This window comes from Lytechinus variegatus, chromosome 1 (genome assembly GCF_018143015.1).
Source record: "Lytechinus variegatus isolate NC3 chromosome 1, Lvar_3.0, whole genome shotgun sequence".
Classification (NCBI taxonomy): Eukaryota; Metazoa; Echinodermata; class Echinoidea; order Temnopleuroida; family Toxopneustidae; genus Lytechinus; species Lytechinus variegatus.
Window position 1 is genome coordinate 68639099 of NC_054740.1, and position 20181 is coordinate 68659279.

Here is a 20181-nt window from a genome sequence, read left to right on the forward strand (position 1 = left end):
AAATAACAAAGTTATTGAATTTTTTAGTTTAGCAATATTTTGTGCAAACAGTCGACATGAATATTCATTAGGTGGGCTGATGATGTCACATCTCCACTTGTTCTTTTGTATTTTATTATATGAAATTAGGTTTATTCAATTTATTTCCTCCAAGAACTAGAAAAATTGGATTGACAACTGATTTAGTGCATTAGATATTTATTGCTGCAACTCATTTCATTATAAAGGAGACATAATATTCACTTAAGTATGAAATAATGAAAAAAAAAAATTCTCAGCAATTACAAAATTTCTTCCAGAATCCTTGGGCACATATTTTTATTCATACAGACACTTGGGTGGTCATTATATTAGATTCTGTAAAAAGTCATTTTGAGATCGTTACCAGAACTGGAATTTATCTTTAAGCATTAGCTCATGAAATCTGGTATGAACCAGAGTTTTTTTTTTACTACCAACCATATCATGTCGATGGCCTTGGATTGACGCGGTTGTCTTTGAACGAATTAGTCCTTGATGTGAAGGTGTATCACGACAAGTCCTTATTCACTAGTTCACAGTCAGAACAATGGAACAAATTTTTAAAACTTCAAATACGCATATTATTATCTACATCTGGGCATTCATTGGTAAGTCTAGTAGTGTAAAATATTGTATTTTTCTAAGGCCAAGTCCATCCAAAAAACAATTTTAATTTGAAGACATTAGAGAAAATCAAGCAAGTTTATAACCGACGCTTCTTCGATTCTAAATTGGATAGGCTCAAGTGATGATACTTTTGGGTTTCTTATTATTAAAAAAAAATGGTTATTTAATAGTATCGTTTTACTAGTATAATTTACTCCACAATATCCTATTTTTTTATAAACGTGATAAATGACGTAAATCATTGTTATTAGCAGTAGTTGTTGTAGTAGTAGTAGTAGTAGTAGTAGTATTAGTAGTAGTAGCATCAGTAGCAGCATCATTAGAATTAGTATGAGTTGGTGACGTTGCTCTATTCCTTCTCAGGCGAAAGGGCATAGAAAACGTTCGTGAGGGGCACTTTTCTTTGGTAAAAAGGGGCACTGATTCGAGAAAGGGCACCTAGGGTCGGATGAGCTCAAAATGTTTTTTTTCAAAGGGGTACTCGTTCACACATAAAACGGGTCCTTCACAGGTGAAAGGACACAGGAAACGTTCGTGAGGGGCAGGGGCGGATCCAGCCTTCGCCAATAGGGGGGCCCATAATTTTTTCCAGCCACATTTTCCCCGATCGGCCGCTCGAAGTTAATTTTTGTTTGTTTCTTTGAAGGGGTAGTCCTAATAGTGACTTCTAAGCTTTATATATATATATATATATTAGTTACTTATTCATAAGCCTTGTTCAAAAAGTGCGAGCGCAAAGCGCGAGCAGAATTTTTTTAATGTGCGTTTTGATCTGATAAAAAAGGATCTGTTAACGGCAGCTTCTTAGCCATAAAGACGTTACATATTTCAACTATCAAATAATGCGAGTGTGAAGCGCGAGCTGAATTTTTTTTTTTTTTTTACTTGAAGAATGGAAAACGATAAGTACATAACTAAATAATTGATGCGCGCGAGCTGAAAAATTCAAAATTTAAACCTAAAAAAGGGATACTCTATATTCATATTTGTAAATCATGAAAAGGAAGAGTAATTGGAAATCTTCCTATATTAATAATGCGAGCGCGAAGCGCGAGCAGAATTTTTTTTATTTATTTTTTGATCTGATCAAAAAAAGGGTCTGTTAACGGCTGCTTGTTAGCCATAAAGACGTTACATATTTTAACTAGCAAATAATGCGAGCGCGAAGCGCGAGCTGAAAATTTTGACATTTCTACCTGAAGAATGGAAATTCTAAGCAAGTTTTTTTTAACGTAAAAAGGATATGTAACTAAACAATTGATGCGAGCGCGAAGCGCGAGCAGAAAAATCCAATTTCAATGCTGAAATATGTTTTGTATATTGACTTCAAAATTTGAAATTTTAAGCTCCATATTGAGCAAGATATGTAAATCACCTAAAAGGAAATGCGAGCGCGAAGCGCGAGCGAAAATTTTATATCCCGACATGAGAGATTTTTTACAATTATTTTCCAAGTCTTCCCCTCATCTTATTTTATTCACTCGTCTTCCTCCTATGTTTGCCCTTCTTTTTTCTCCTCTCTTTTCCCTTCTTTTTCTTTTTTTTTCTTTCTTAACCCCTTTCTCTTTTTTTTTGCTCCGCCAATGGGGGGGGGGCGGCCCCCTGGATCCACCTATGGTGAGGGGCACTTTTCTTGGGTAAAAAGGGGCACTGATTCGAGAAAGGGCACCTATATGAGAAGACAAGGGGCACTTGCTCACTCATAAAACGGGTCCTTCTCAGATGATAAGGGCACACACGAGACTTTGTTCCTGTCTTAAGGTTTTTAAAGTTGTTTAGGTGATTTTATTTCATGATCATGAATCATTAATGGAGATCTAAAGTTCGAGTAGGCCTATATAAGTATATAGATAGGCCTACTGCTAAAAATATGAAAAATATGAAATAAAAAGCTAAAACGTGAAATCTTCAAAATCTGAATTAGGAATCAAGACTGAAGTGAAGGGCATGCCAATCTAAGATGATTTGTGTGTGTGTGTGTGTTTTTTTTTTAGGAACAATCCATGCCCAGACAAACACCAACAATACCATATGCCAAAGTCAAACGCTAATGTGCCCAATGCTACAAAACCCCAGCGGAGACACGATCCGACTGGTGTTGAAATACTTGGGGTTTCCGTATACAGATGGAGCTATAGTTCTACATTGCACGATTCCAGGTGAGTGTTAAATGCCCAGTTTCCAAGGCAGGGGGAGGGATTGGAGGACATGGGTACCTTATTTAGTGGGGTAACTACGGGGGCACCCCCCCCCCCATCGGCAGGCCAAAACAAAAACGGGGGAAAGGAGAAAAAAGGGAGGAAGAAAGGGAAACATAGTGGGGAATAAGAAGAAATTATACTAAATTATATTACATATCTTTATAAAACATATTTTGCGTAGGCCTATGTGTGTATCACTAATGGTGCTTGCATATTGTCTGTTTAATGAGAAAAATGATCCTTCTATGTAGTGACATGATTATTTTTTTATGACTACTTAAAGTGATTCTTTAAGGTCTGAATATAAAACATTTCCAGTCGGTGTTTACGTTCGCATTAGTGGATTAGTGAGCTATGTCTGTTCTTCATTAATTTCTAAAATCAGTCCTTAAAGTGTTCCTTTCTTCTGGTCTGAATATCAAATATTTCAGCTTGCACTTCGCTGTCGCTATATTTAAATAGTGAGATACGTATCAAGTTCACGATTGCAACGACAACAAAAAATTATTAATGTGTTTAGCTGTACTTCTCAAACACAAAATCTGCGCGCGCTTGGCGCTCGCATTAGATGACTATGCCCTTAAAATCTCCATGGTTGGGGTCAATATAGGGCAATATACGCAAACAATTTTAGCTCAGGCTTCGCGCTTGCATTGTTTGTTTAGTGAGACAGGTATGTGTAATTACAAAATAAAAAAATGCTTATGTCAAATTTTTAGGTCAGAATATCAAGATTTCAGCCCGCGCTTCGCGCTCGCGTTATTTGATCAGTGAGATATATATCTTTTTAACGACACAGCCCTTAAAATATCTCTATTGGGTCAGTACACCTGGCCATTGGGCGCGCTCCGCGCGCCTACTAAGTGACTCAATTTTGTTTGCTGGTGCCCCCCCCCCCCCATGCGGTGAGCCACGGTGCGGCACTGATCTTATTTGTGGAGCGCCTACTAGTTCCCCCTGTACTCTTCCATACTGCTCCCCAATAAGAGATGACGAAATAAAATTACCAAGTATTTGATTTGCGATTGTACAATTGAAATATTGATGATAAAAGTGGTGAACATCCCACCAACACAATAAATGCTTTCTTTCACTAAGTTTGGGATTCGTGACCTTCCCTCGCCCCGATCGATGAATAAAGACAAAAAATAGCCTTATTCACTTTGATGGGAATTTAAACCTAAAAAAACGATATTGTAGATATTTAAAACAAAATGACAATTGACGCTAAGGGTTTAAGAAAAATCTATTCAAGATTTGAAAAGTTTTTAGATGTTTTTTATTTGTTATATGCGAGCAGCTTCCCATATAATTATCGTGAATTAAAAAAAAATGAAAAGTGTTTTAATATACCTTCAGTATACCAATCGACAAATTATTCAAACCCGATCCTGAAATTTCTAGTCATCATGATTCATTTAAAAATTGAAACATAAAATATGGGGCAGCTGCTCGTATATCTTGACGTCATAAATAAATAATAATAATGATAATAATATAGGTATATTTACCCAGGGAAGCCACATCAGTTCCGAAAACTGTTCTCCCCAGTGGCCCTGCTATTATTATTACCCCGGCTTTAGCTGGGCTGCCTAAGCGCTCAAAGCATTCAAGGAATTTCTTCCTACCGGGTACCCATTCACCTCACCCGGGTCGAGTGCAGCACAGTAAATCAATGGTGACATGTAGTGCGTCATTAAAGAAGCAAATCGATGACATGAAATCTATCATTGTCAATTACTATTAGCATTTTATTTCATTTTCAGCATGCCTTTCCTCGCCGTGTTTAAACGGAGGAAGCTGCAGAGAAAGTCTTGGCGGATTTACGTGTGACTGTTTGGAAAACTACGTAGGAAACACTTGCCAACTTTCCAGTAAGTATTACGATTAGAATAGATCAAAGTTACTGTTCGTCAGGACAAATCCTAATTGACACTTTCTTTACCACAATCTTCATTAAAAAAAATATACAAATCATTTCAAACCCGATCCATATCTGCATGAAATGGCGATCCAATAATTTGATTTTGCTGTCATTTGTGATCCCTGATTTGGGGAGTTCTGTGAACAGAGGTAAACAGTGCTCCGTCTTACAAAGAGTTGAGATGATCCGATCAGCCACAGCTATGGAAGGCCAGCAACGCCAATTTCTAAAACCTATATTTTTTCAAAAATGTTTTCTAGTTATGATTTATATTCATCCATTCATCGTTTTCTCGACGATTCACTTCGCTTCATTTTGTTTACTAAAAACATTGTGCAAATTTCCAGTAGGAAAACAAATATGAAACTGATGGATTTCCACCTAGTTGAAGTTGATTGAATCAAAATCATAATTCTAAAATGGAACTCGGGGCTCTGAATAATGGGCTTTTCTTTTACAATCCCTTATACAGGTTCGATGTGCCATTTGAATCCGTGTGTCAACGGAGGAACTTGTCATGATGATCCAACAATAAGGTTCTATTGTCTTTGCGATCCCTGCTACTTTGGGGAGTTCTGCGAAGAAGGTATGTCTTGTAAAATGTGGGAATAGTGTTGGCATTTGATTAAAGCTTACAGAAATTTTCATCCTTTCGTGATGGATCGTCTTTGAATATAAATTCGAACTGCATATACTCAGTTGAATGAGCAGGTTATGGTTACTGGCAACGTTCAGTGCAGTATTTCTTATGAGCCATCTCCCAAGGTTTATCCCCAGAAATTCTATTCTTGAAAATTATGTAGGTGAAAAACAATTTTCAACCTTGCACCAAATTATAGTAAACATTTAGGACTTCCCAAACACAGTAAACACAATAAACAGAAGTAAAGTTTGCAACTTATATATACAGGTAGTACTTTCTTGGATAGGGTGCTGTACTGTGATGAAAAATAAATGTGAAAACATAAATGTATATAAATGTCGTTTTGGTTGCCCCTGGAAATAACCGTTTTCGCCATAAAAAGAGCAGCTTCCCATATATTAGGGTTCATGTCGATTTCTTCTTTGTTTTTGCTTTCAAAGGGTAACCTATTCCTAAAGGGGTAAATAAAAATAGCTAACTCCGCCCTTTATGGCTGTGTTGAAATCTAATCATTGCGCAAAGATGGCCCTCCTGGAAGATCTGTGTTGCTTTTGAAATGTGCAAATTACACCTTTTCTTGGTATTCTTAGTAGGGTCCATGATATAACCAACAATTAGAACTACTCAAATGAAATCTGGATCAACTCTAATTCTCTATTGTAGGAAAAAATGACTATGTATACCTAAAAAAAAACATGATATACTAGAATACTACAGGTCTACTTAGCCATATTACCTGAAATAAAAACAAAGTAACGCAATAAAGGACCGTTATCCATGTTTTCAGATACCTTTTTTTAATTGCCAGAATATGATGTTTACTACGATAATGGTTCGTTAACATCAATGCCTTTACATGGGAATGATGAAGTTGATGGGAATGATGAAGTTGTTGTGAACGAGACGGTCCTAGACAAGTTCTATCTCGGTCCATATCAACGGGTCTACACGACTAGTTGTGAACTTCGCCAAAGCAATTATGCTCTCACCAAGTGGTATATCACCACGCCCAAAGGAACCAGCCCTTCGTTGACCATCTACCAGTTTGACATCTCCCCAGACGCGCTTGGAGAGCAGGATGGTATGGAGATCTTCTTTGTTACCAGCTCACCCTTAATCACCGAAGACGGCGTGAATACACACGAGTTTCGCGTCGCCAATAATCTCTTTCAGCCATACCAGGACTTGGCCCTGTGGGTGCCCCGGGAACGAGCAGACCCACAGGAGAAACATCTGCTGATGACTGCCCAAGGGAATCTAAGTAGTATTCTTCCCTATACAGTCAGGGTGCACTCCAATCAAATGATTTGCAACTTTATCAGCTTATTGAAGGCATACAACATCGAGAGGTATACGACGTTGATGGCCAAGATAGTAGCTGTTTAATGTGGACCAAATCAAGGAAAAATGATTTTTGGTTATCAAGTAGGCCTTACTTCCCTGTACTAAGAAGCCTGGATTATTCAACCTTTCACCAAAATTGTATCCTGATGGTATTTCTAGATATCTACTGTCAATGATGTGGTGCCAATGCCTCTAAACATTGAACTATTTGGCAAATATTGATGGAGCGACATCCATCTACCAGTCTGTGGCAGATGTTCTCACATGGCGTTACGCAGTGGGGGGGGGGGGGCTAGGTGACAGTTGCCCACTGCCCCCCATAACGGTTGAATACTAACATTTAGTAAACTGAAAATTGAACAATATAACTTGAACCACTAAAAATGTGCATGAAATACTTCAATTTCACTTTTATTACTAAATGCAAAAGCGCCCCATGTCAAGCTCGGTCGCTAAGCTCATTCGCTTTTGAGTTTCTTTTAAAAATGTTAACTCTTTTTGCCCCCCCCCCCCGAAAAATATTTCCGCGTTGGGCCATGTGTTTATATTCAACGCTACTAGTAATATTTCAAGGTTGCACTACGTGTTTAAACATCTACTCACTCGGCAGCCCCAGTGTTATCAAATTGAAGAAAATAATACAGAAGGCAGTGACAGGGTCACAGGAACATGCTTGCCTTGAACCCCTTGCTTTAAAATTTCATTCATTTGCATTATAAGGGTTACCAAATCTGAAACTCAGCCTACATGCGTATTACTACAAACTGAAAACAGAAAGGAGCAAACAGGGGGTGGAAACTCCGCTTCTGCATCCGGTCAGACATGGGGAAATTTTGGAAGGTCAAAAGTGCACACTGCTCCCATTTTTCGCGTACAAGGCCATGGACACCGCAACTTCATGGCACACAAGCGAAACAGAGGCGTGGTCATAAATTGGCCTGCGCGCACAGCGTAAAAATATGCAAACAAGCAAATTGTCACAAATTAGCATAATACGCGAGGTGATTGAATATGAAATGTACCGGTATTCATAGAGCTGCGCGTCTTTGGTAAATTCATATCATTGATCATTCCCCCGTTCACCCCCCCCCCCCTCAAGGTATTCAGTTGTTTATTCATCTTATATTTTTAATTCTTTCGCGCTTATTACTACATCAATTAATTCACTTATTTATTTGCTAGATATTTCCCTGGAAGACATTTTGGAAGCTTATAAGAGATTCATTAGTAGGATTGAACTTAGGGATCTGCTTGCTCTATTCATCAGGTGTTCATCACTGTCCATTATTTTCATTACACATCATGAATAGCCACAAATATTTGTTTATTTTGGGGGGTGGTGTAAATACTTAAAATGATTAGAAAAATCTGAGCAAGAGAGCAATCAGGTCATTTTGTCTTTATTTTGAAATTGAAATGAACAATCTGGTGCAAATCTTATGAAGATTTTTTTTTTTAAAGTCTGAGTTTGGGATGGGAGCAAAAGAGAGCCCAGTATCCCCCCCATGTATTTGCTCTCATCAAGGCTATCTTAAAGGTCACTTCCAAATAAAATAAAAATTTTGTACCTGCCCACCCCCTATATTTCTCTATCGATTCCACCCCCCCCCCCCCCCCCTCTCTTCCACACACACACATTCCACATAATCATGCGAGCAAACAATCATTCTCATTTCATTTTTATTTCTATCCCACTTTTAAATCAAACTCATTCATGTCTTTAATTCGGCTGCACCTGAATGTCACAGTATGCCATGTTGCAATGGCTTTTATGGGCTATCTTGCCACGCATGTTATTTTGATACTAAATACCTGTTGTACTAGTATTATACCCATGGATACCCGACATACAGAATCAATCAATCAGTAGCACCATCATATTCCAGTCATATAGAAGTAATCTTCAGTGCCATTTCATCACAACACAGTTTGGTAGCAATAACATCATCACCACATATCTTTCACGCAATATAAACTGGTGGATTAAGTAAATCACGAATATCAAGATTAGAAAGTAATATTTCAAATTAAAATGTTTATTAGTTAATAAATTTTTGAATACATGATAAAAATATTTTTTTCTCACCAAAGCATCAAATTACATCAGCAAAATGCCTATAATGAGTGCAACAGAAATTGCAAGGATATTACAAGAGAGGGGATGTATTTTTTTGATAAAATCTAGAGAAAAAAATATGAAAAAAATAAGTATGTATATTCACTTACATAGTTATTGATAAGCCTTACATAGTCAATATAAGGGGGGCATCAAGGATGCCATTAATAAAAAGATTATCAATATACCTCTCCCTCAAAGTCAGTTACTAAAATATCAAATTATTTTTTCAGCATTTGCTGACAAGAAATAGCATGCTAATCTAATCGGTGACACTTCATAAAAAAAGGGGAGCACATTTCTCTAAAGAGTGCCTTCCCAAATCTGCACATTGGTAAATCAGTAACAAAGTTGCTTATTGTCTATTGTTGTGAAGTGCTGCTAGAGCTGTGTTCTATTTCCAACAAATTCTTTTATTTGCAGAGCTAATCTAGTTCATTATACGGGACATCGACAATACAGTGTTACAAAAACAAAGAGATTAAAAAAAAAATAGTGCAACTTTTCACTTCCCCCAGAAAATGAATTCAACAGCTTAATGTCCAGCAATACATACAGGTTCTTGTTTCATAAGGACTTCAATTATGGTAAATTGGCCCCAAATGTAACTAGCAACTAGCATGGGAACCCCAATGTTGATCTGTTGCTTTAATGTTTGGTAATTACCAGAATGGCAAAGCTAGATTAGTGGTTGGTCTTAATGAATTGGGGTCCAGGACTGAGAGTGATTTCTTCGCCCTCTGTTCTGTCACCTTGTTTTTATTATGCACATTTTTTCAATGAAAATCCATTATTTCTTATCACCTTTTATATGTCTGTAGGCATGTATGTTACATAGCCCAGACCTCAGTAAAGGCCCATTCTGCATTGTTTAGATTACCAGAATACAACCTATCCCTTTCAAACTACTAATATTATTCAAAGTGCTTTCACTACTATAAGTACTACATGTAGATGATTAGAACATTAATAAAGGGGGGGGGGGATAAGTGTGCCCTTTCGAAAAATATTTTAATCTTGTGTGAAACCTATGGACCTAAATATCTATACTCCAAATAATCTTTTTTTGTTCAACAGATGTGTAGTTTAAGCAACATTCAATATGTATCGACACATTTATTTAAATTCATTAAATTTTTAAATCTGTAATTGCAATAAAGCAACTGCTTGTTATGAACCTGGCCTTCATATTTCTTCTTGATCTGCCCTGGTGATACTCAAACAGCCTGTGAAACCTGCATAGTAAACAAAAAGAAAAGGGAACAAAATGAGCTGCTGATATGAATTATTCTTACTCATCTAGTCGAGTTTATTTAGAAGTTTTAAACTTTCTATGAGCCCTTACTCTTCCATGCAATATTATTTTAAAAATGCACATGTAGTAACTTATGTTGCCAGATAAAAATCATAGATCACTATTATAGATCATTATTCATATAACTTTTTTTTATTAAGTGTGAAAACCCATTCAAATATATATCGAAAGATTAATCTCAATATTTTGTCCTTTTTTATTTCTGTCTTCAGAGTAACTGAGTTTTAAAGTGATTTTATGTATGATTAATATAGCTAAGATACATGGACAATAAGTATGCAATGATGATAATGGAAATACTGGTGAATCTGAATCCAAAGAATATTGTCTCATCATGGAGCTTTACTTTATGGGATATAACATGATTCAGAAAAATAGGTTTTTTATATTTTTATGAAAACAAGCATACCTGGCAAGCTTTTAGATCAGATATCCTGTTACTCATCAGATTGTACCTCTTGGTGATGTGCAAATGGTATTTGACTTTGTACTTCTGAATAGGCTGGGACTGCTAAGAACTGGATCCCATTGGATCTGCAATTCAATATACATACAATACTTTACAGTTAAAAATTTCAAAAGTGATAAACAAAATTCCTCTCTAAAAACAATTTTTCAGAGTTTCCAGCTTTCACAATTCCCAACTAGAAAAAAGCAGGTCTTGACCAAAAACTAAATGGTTCAAGCATACGTGGCCTACTCTAGTGAGGTCTTTTGTCAATCTTCAATATATATACACACCAAGCCAGCTTTGACAGATGTAAGATAATTATCATTTGTGTGATAATATGGCTCTCGCTCATTCATCAGTGCGAGTCAATCATTAAATTTGTTGCACTCGTCAATAAACATGTCTGATTTGAATCTCTACGTTAAGTGAGTTCCTCTTTAAGTTTAAGTTTGATTTTTATTTCAAAAAAGGGTTAGCTCACTTGCTGCCAGGTTTAAATGACCCTTTGCCTTTCACCACAAATAACATCAAGTGAGGACAATAAAGATAAATCAATCGGATCAGCCGCTCTCTCTGCTTAGCCTTATACTTAAACAATTCAAAATAGGGCACTATGAATTTTCTCAACCCTTCCAAAAAAACAATTGAGCAGTTTGAACCCTGACATAGAAATGTTGCCCCCCCCCCGAAAAAAAAAGAATCATTAAACTCCTTTGCTAGGCTAATCATATTTTAGTCCAACGGTCCAGCCAGGAACTAAAATGAAATTAAATTTAACTTAAAAAATCTTTGTAGAAAAAAAAGTCAAACCAGACAGATCTAGATTTTTTTTTAAAATCTATATCTACGATAGACCTATCCTAGGGGCTTACTTTTATTTAAAAAAAAGAAAAACGTTAACATCTGTCTCAAATCATTCCACGAGTGACCATGGCCATGGGCATGGCAAAATCTACCAATATCATTCCAAACAGATTCATCATTCAGTTCATTTAGATTTAATTTCATTTCATTTTAAATGCAGATAATTATATTGAAATAGCGGTGTCGAAAAATCAGTACTCGGCCCATGGCCTATAACTTCAAATTTCAACTCGAGCTTGTTTGACACTTAATTTCCAAAACCTAATGACCTAGCCTACATCGGCAATTTCGCAGCCGGCTGGCACCGGCGATATCAAAGTCCGCATCCCGCTCTGGCTATATATTTGGCTTAATTTTGATGCAGCTTTGCCGTTAAACAAGTCCACATCTAACCCTGATATTTGACAATAAGAACTGAAATACAGATTTAATAAGGGCGGACATGAAGCATCCCGATTAACCAACTTAGTTCTACGAAAAACTATATTATTTTCTGACAAAATATGTCAGTCAGATTTCAGACTTATTTGGGATCAGGACAGGAAAAAGAAATGGAAATATGGAAATTGTGGTTCGCGTTGTAAACTGCACATAAAGCCATGCATGCGACGCCGAACCCCAGCAAACACATCTACAATTTCAACTAAGATCAAAGTAAGGAATTGAACTTAACTTACTTTAATTCCTATGGAATGTCATTAGATTGATATCAATGTTTCCTCCAAGATTTTCTGCTCCATTGAAGTTCACTCAGAAATCATGATTTCGAACACCAATTCTAAAAACAGATAATTAGACTTGCTATTGTATTTCAAAAAGTTGAATTTCGCAGAATCAAAAAGAACGACACTTCGCACAGATATCGTAGGGAATTGTGGGACGGAAAAAAATGTTTAATGCATGACGACATGAATAAAACATTAGCATTTTATCCAATCATACAACTGCATTATGCGTATTTTGACGTCATTACTCATGAATTAAACATTGACCTTCCAAAATCAACCTTCAAATTGGACAAATGGCAGCCATGTTTGTTATGTACAAAACCTATGGAAAATCAAAAACGCGCGAAAAGAGTTGCCTCTCTAGCTCCCTTCGGGAGCTTACGTATACGTAAGATCGTATCTCTGTGAGCAATTTGATGAAGTCCGCCCTCTAGTGTCAATAATATACATCTCTATGATATGGTCCAAAACAAAACCCAGCGCGCTGCGCTGCATATCATAGCGCATTTGACTGCACTCACGATCACCTGCAATCAAAGTGGGCGTGGTCGTTGTATCGAATTGCATTCATCTTATCAATTTTACGTCGTAGGTCTGCCTACTATGTTTTATCTTTCCATCTCATTTCTCCATACCAAAAATAAACCTCATGTTCGTTGAATTCTCTCTTACCCGACCATCCTCCAGAAACAAAATTAAACAGACAAAACATAGCGCCGGCAGGCCTCATAACCGGGCCTCATAATTATCCTAACCAGATCCATGATTCCACGGGGGGGGGTATAGGTGGCAGTCAAATGCGTGACCAAATTATTTTAATGACAAAAATAATTTTTTTTGTGATAGATTTTGACATAATTTGTTTGCTTCTTCTTCGTCATTTCAAGTCCGATTTCAATTTTTGTTTGCTTTATATTACAGCACTGTACGCCACTGAATTAGAATGTGACTGTCACTCTGACTGCTCAAAACGTTGTCGGAAAAGTCCCCAAATTAGCGATAAAATCTCATTTAACCAAAAAATAATGCTAATGTGAAAGTTGAGGATGTATTCATGTTTCTTTAAATAGTTTTTGTACTCGAATCTCTTCGATTAAAACTGTCAACATATCTTTCAACTCAGTTGCAATGAGTAGCATTTACTCGGGCATTTACTTTAACTAAAAATGTGAAAATAATCCAAATATCATGACTTGCACAATAATTAGAAAGTTATATGGGTACATACGTGGAAGCCTGAGTGGAAAAACATTGATTTCAGCCGAGAAGATTGATTTCAAGATGTATTTTTCCTTTATCCTTATCCAACACACTCCTTCGAGTGGCACTAGACGCAGCATGCACAAATAAATTATCAGAATCTTCTGTTGATTCTGAATCTTATGGGGATTTTGAAAGCTCATTCACTGTCACAATCTTCGTACCAATCGTAGTAAACAGTGCTTGGCAGTCCCATGGGGGAGGGGGGGGGTGCAAGCAGCTGTATGACACATGGCGGGCCCTTGAAGGTTTTTTCAGACAAATGGCATTATCACCATCATTATTATCATGACAATCATCATTGCCATCACCTTATCATTACCATCATCCTCACCACCACCAAAATCATTATCATCACCATCACATTATCATCACCACCACCACCACCACCTCATCACCATCATTCATCAACTACATTACTGAAGGACTTCAATGTGACGGAAGTCAAAAGGACCTAATACAAAAGATTACAATGATTATAACTTAATTACTAATTAAGAACATTATTAAAAGTATTTTCTTTAGGGGCTTGAATAACTGATTTTGCAACTCGTCGCAACAACTGCAAATTGTGTGAACAATGTATTGTTACTGAATGGAACATGACTAGTTGTGAAAGTCCCTCACTACTCGTCTGGGCTAGGGACAGGTCTACTTTGTAGCAAAAAAGCACACAGAAATACAGTACTAGTAACATCAAAGCTGCCAATTTAAATAATCCAGTATTTTTAAAGCTGAAAATCTGTGTTTTGGAGAGGAAATCAATATTTTCAAACCAATACCATAGGATAACACATAAAACTGAAACTTTAGAAATCAGTATTTTGCATGAAACCATTAGTATTCTATTTTTCAGTACTAAATATAGAAAATCTGTACTACTTGGCAGCTCTGTGATAGCAAATATAACAGAACAAAAAAAGTAAAATAAAACAAATCATACTTCCATCTATTAAAACCAGTTGGTATTTCGACTTTCGTATTGGCATTTATACCTCTGCCTAAACACCATCTCTGAGTACAACAGTAAAAAAGTATATTCTTTACAAACAAACAGCTAAAACCCATATTTTTTTTCAGTTTTGACTTTTTATTAATATTACATCTGAATAATTAACACAGATAAATGCATCACACCTTAAATCCTGGTATTCATGGCACATGGTAAGCATATATATATAATGCCAAATAAGAGCAAACTTTCAATGACAGAAAATTCAGTAGTTTCTTCAGAGGGGAAAACACAAGATGTTGATGTGTACATTGGGATTCCAAGTGTAGTTGCAATGTTATACATTTCTACTTTTAAGTACTCCTACACATATGGACTAATAAAAGTGGACTGTGCTTTGAGCATACAATGTAATTTAAGGCAATCAAGATCATTTTACACAAAAATAATAAAGAGTATCTAATACTAAAACTAATTTCAGATTGATTTGTGACAGAATTGATAAAATAAAATCTTCACCTTATAAGTTGGATGGGCTGGCATGAACCAAACCTTTACAAAGTTCGAAAATCTCTTTAAGATCAGTGTATCTCACCATTGGTTTCTGAATGAAATACTGACCTTAGGATTTATTCTGAAGCAAAATGCTCTTAATATCTGAGAAAATATCATCTTGCAATACATTATGCTTCACACATCTTGTCATATACAACTGGATAACAACAATTTCAATTAATCACTATCGCTGCTATGGTCAATTTCTCCCTTTCGTTTCTTTAGCCTATGAATTGCTTCTTCGTGTCTGCGGATCTCTCTCTCGTGTGCCTCGATTTCCTCGTCATGATGTTTCTTTAGTGCTTTGAGCTGTTCCGCTTGCTGCATAAAAAGAAAACAAACACGAACAAAAAATGAAGGAATTACATTACACTTGCAGACTGTATTTTTTGTTACTGTAACTCCTGGGGGGGGGGGGCCACTTCCATTCACGAGTGGATACCATGCGCGACCATTGGGTCTCGAAAAGCACCCTAAACACGTAATTTCCATATTCTGAAAATGCGCCCCTTACCAAGTATTGGCGTGTGAAACCCTACCCTAAACAAGTATTGGAAACAAAACTATACTCTTGGCAAATATTCCCTGAAATGAACCCCGAAACAAGTACAGGAATGTTTTATTGTTACGGGTCCTAATTCGGTCGTCGGCTATACCTTTTTTGGTTTAGTACAACCCCACCTTCTACAACTCGCGCAAATCGGACTCTAAACACGAAGTGCTGGGGCAAAAATGACATCCTTTATGAAACATTTTAATTTTGCTTTATTATCCCCGCAAATTCGACCCTAAACACGTAATCTTCCTAGCGAAATAGATACCCTTTTTTCATTATTTTTGTGTTTTTGACACCCTTATCATGTTACGTACGTAACGTGCCCTATCGTGAAAAAGACATCCTTTTTACGTGTTTTTTTGGTCGCGCATAGTATCCACTCGTCAATGTAAGTGGCCCCCCCCCCCCAGGCTGTAACTACAGCTTTAAAAGTAGAACTTATTACAAGGTGGTATGAATCCTAAGAATAAAAGGACTAGCTGAAATTTATTATTCATTGAATGTCCAGACATTTATTTTTGCTGACTGGTACTATTGACTGGTTAAATTGATTGGTCTTTGCTAGTGATAAGGATGGCTTATCAAATAACAAGAATCAACACAAATATTTTATAAAACATATAATACGCATCATTCTACTTGGGTATAACTATTACCCACATTTGCTACGTTTGAAACAGTGCAAACACACTTGGCTATACATTAAGTATGTTAGGATTGTTCTAAAAGAAACTGTATAAAGTCTTACTACTATGCTCTCGATACTGTGTATCGTTTGTAAACTTTTTACTCAATCTAAATTCTTTGGGGGTGCTTTGAAGCATAATGTATGCATTGCAGGCATTTTTTTAAATTTATTTTTATTTTCGGGGCTACCATTCACAGCTTAATGCCTAAATCTGCAACATTGGAAAAGCTTTAACATTGCAATGAATGGGGATTTCCATGGCTCCTTTTGATCATGGGGGGGGGGGGGTAATTTGCCCCAAGCCCATGTTATTTCCCCCCCCCCTAATACATTGTATATAAATCATACCATTAATTAAATAGTCACTTTTCTATTACCCTCTTTCAAACTACAACAAGTATCTACGGTACTTCCTTTCATAAATATCTCATAAACTTCTTTTTCTATAAAATGGTTGCACTGTCATGTTGCACCAATGTAAATGTATTTGAAAAGAAAGATATGACAGGGAGGGTGGATTGAATATGATACAACTTTGATTTTTTATCTAGGTTTGAAATATGCAGAGTAAACTGTAATTTATATGGTTCAATCACATTTCATTATTGTAAGAGTAACTGCATTGTAGAAATTTAAGAATTGATCACCATAATAGGCGGTGCTGATTTTCACCTAATTGCTAAGAAAGCATAAATGCTTGTAAGCAAGCAAGCAAGCAAGCAACCAACCAACCAGACGAGCAAAGGCCTAAGATCCTCTCTGAGAGACCTGGTAAATTGAGGATGCTTTACCAAAGGGCACTAGCGTACCAAGTGGGAATCGAGCCAAGGTCAATGGAATCAAGAACGCCTCCTTCTACTCACCAATTGCCTGAAATACTGTTCCTCGTGTGCAGCTTCCATTTTACCAAAGGCACCTCCAGCATCACGGATAGATCCTCCAGTTCCACCACCCTAGCAACCAAAAGAAACAATGATAGTAAATACAACATCAATCAATGACATTGATATCAATGTCTGAATCAATACAATTAGGTATGCCAACCCCTTAAAAAAGAATAAGAGTATTTTAATAGATTTTTAGAGGATTTAGAAAATTAGGTGCAAAAAGGTATTTTCATCTTTTTACATAAGGCAAATTGTGTACTATTAAAAGACTGAGAATATATTTTTTTTATAAAACCTGCAGAATTAAAAAAATATAAATTGAAGACTGGTGGCATATCAAATGTCAAGACTAAAACAAAATTACCTAACAAACATCCCTTACTATCAACTTGGAAACCAAGAAAATTGACACATGCACATCCTACTTTGAAGGCTGAATAGCAACATCTTTATATTAATGAGACTTGACATAGTTACTTACACTTCCGGATCCAGATCCGTATTCACCTGCCATTCTGACTTGACTGAAATAGAAAATAAAATAGACAGCATGTTTGGTATCAATTTGTAAATAATATATCAAACCAGTTCTCAATTCTTAAAATCAGTTTACTAGATAACAATGTAATGATACATTCTTGGATGATATTACATCATAAGTAGCTAGTATTGTTGGTAGTGACTTTGAAAATACAGTTGAAATTCATGGAAAAACAAACTGGTAAATTTTCTTACATCATACAGCATTAAATTGTGTTCACATCAACTTCTTTCAATTATTTGTCATTTCAATACTAAACCATGTGACTTTAAGCTGATAATTCAAAGTTATATTTGCGATCTGCTTTCAGCTAAATTTGATTGAAGTCAACGCCATATATCATTTGACTTTGAAATTCTTAAGAAATAGCTATAATGCCCCAAAGTAGCATATATAACAGACAAGAGCCATGCAGCACATTTCAATTTCAGGCCAAAGCGGAATAGCCAGACCTAATAATTAATCTTTATTTTGGTTCAGTTCTTTTTATATATTTTTATGAAATAAAGACCAAAATCAATAAGCCCAGTCTGGAGGATTTTGCATTGTTAACCCCCTAATGGCGGCTGCACGATCGTGAGCTGTCTGTGACTGTGTATGGTAGGGGGTCCTAAAGCTGCACGGGTCCCAAAGCTACGCATCACTCATCGCGCATGCAGTTTTATGGCAAATGCGCACTCTGTGTGTGGAACTGTGACTGCAGAGTGACGAACGATTCCCATTCAATTTTTTCTACAGAGGCTGAAGTAAATCTCTAAATGCAGAGAAACAAACGACTGTTTGGAATTTTGGAGTTATATTCGCTTTAATTTCATTTTATCCCATAATAATTTGAATATATTTTAGAAATTGAGGTAGGCCTACAGGAAACACTATTTCATTTTGCATGATAAATCAAGTGCGTAGCTTTAGGACCCCTTCTATTCTACATCGGGCGGCGAAATCAAGAGGTGCTCAGAAAACATGGCGGGATTTTCGTATTAGGGGGCCTAGTGAGTTTTGCGATATTTTCTTCTTGGTTAAAGGTCAAGTCCACCTCAGAAAAATGTTGATTTGAATCAATAGAGAAAAATCAGACAAGCACAATGCTGAAAATTTCATCAAAATCGGATGTAAAATAAGAAAGTTATGACATTTCAAAGTTTCGCTTATTTTTAACAAAATAGTTATATGAACGAGCCAGTTACATCCAAATGAGAGAGTCGATGATGTCACTCACTATTTCTTTTGTTTTTAATTGTTGGAATTATACAATATTTCAATTTTTACGAATTTGACGATTAGGACCTCCTTGCCTGTATCACAAAATCTTAAAATAATGGAATTCCACGTGTTCAGGGAGGAATGAAACTTCATTTCACATGACAATAACGAGAAAATCAAAATATTTCATACTTAAAACAATCAAAAACAAAATAGTGAGTGAATTACATCATCGACTCTCTCATTTGGATGTAGCTGGCTCGTTCATATAACTGTTTTTGTGAAATGAAGCGAAACTTTGAAATGTCATAACTTTATGTTACATCCGATTTTGATGAAATTTTCAGTGTTATTGTTATAATGCTTGTTGAATTTTTCTCTTTTTATTCAAATCAAGTTTTTGTTGGGGTGGACTTGTCCTTTAATGATCTTTAGAATGTTTGCCACAAATTAGTGAAAGATGATTTGTAGAAATATTAAAATCAGGATAGTTTTCATCATTTGAAAACAAAGTGCGTAACTTTAGGTCCCCCATCATACGAGAATTAAAAAAATTGAAATTAAAAATGCTATAAAAAAACCTTGAAACAGATGGCTGCCAGCTGTCTATGCCATTCATGATGCTCTAGATAATCATTATAATTTATAGACTTCCCAATCACCAAGTTTGAATAAATAAAATACATGCAATATGCTGGCATTCTGTTCGATAAATGTTACACTTTTTTTCGGAAAAAAAGTAGAACCAAACATTACACAGATATCAGCACATGGGACAAGACCTAAGCAATTAACATGACGGCATCGTGATCATCATGATCATCCAAGACACACGCACGAAAACATTGCCAGGGAGGCTAATTCTTGGCTGAAATTGCAAATACCTTTACATCTTAACTACAATAGATACAAACCTGACTGCTATTACTGGTCGCCAAGCTTTTAGGAGAGATGTACGAGCTAGAGCCATTGCAGTTTACAAAATAGTCTAACTAAAAGAAAATGGTCGAATAATTTTCTTTCTCATTAATTCTCTATTCGATCTTTTCCGTTTTAAGCTGAAGATGGCGCTATACCAGACAAAACAAGGCGCTATGTAGAGATATATACTTAATATACTTAATTAGTATACATCTCTGTGTTTTAATTTGTCTCAAGGCCCTATATAGGGCCTTGAGACAAAACACAGAGATGTATATTAAGTATATATCTCTGAGACAAAACATCGTGTCTCTGTGATAAAAGCGTTGAACGAAGATGTTATATTATTATTTTTTTTGTATTTATATGAAGATGCAAAGTTAT

At 36.1% G+C, this 20181-nt stretch overlaps 2 protein-coding genes across 2 annotated transcripts; one reads left to right on the forward strand and one right to left on the reverse strand.

The window, feature by feature from the left end:
• The first annotated feature begins 2707 nt into the window (after positions 1-2707).
• On the forward strand, positions 2708-6802 carry LOC121431685 (protein eyes shut-like). Its single transcript, XM_041629340.1, has 4 exons — positions 2708-2807; positions 4616-4723; positions 5246-5359; positions 6225-6802. Exons 1-4 carry the CDS (start codon positions 2708-2710, stop codon positions 6800-6802), a joined length of 900 nt encoding a protein of 299 aa, XP_041485274.1.
• Positions 6803-14581: 7779 nt separating this feature from the next.
• LOC121421007 (ATPase inhibitor A, mitochondrial-like) lies at positions 14582-19914 on the reverse strand. The gene is made up of 4 exons (XM_041615591.1): positions 19791-19914; positions 17614-17656; positions 17109-17198; positions 14582-15322 (listed from the first exon to the last, which is right to left on the reverse strand). The coding sequence occupies exons 1-4, from the start codon at positions 19844-19846 to the stop codon at positions 15179-15181; spliced, it is 333 nt and encodes a 110-aa protein (XP_041471525.1). The 5' UTR covers positions 19847-19914; the 3' UTR covers positions 14582-15178.
• Between the last annotated feature and the right edge of the window lie 267 nt (positions 19915-20181).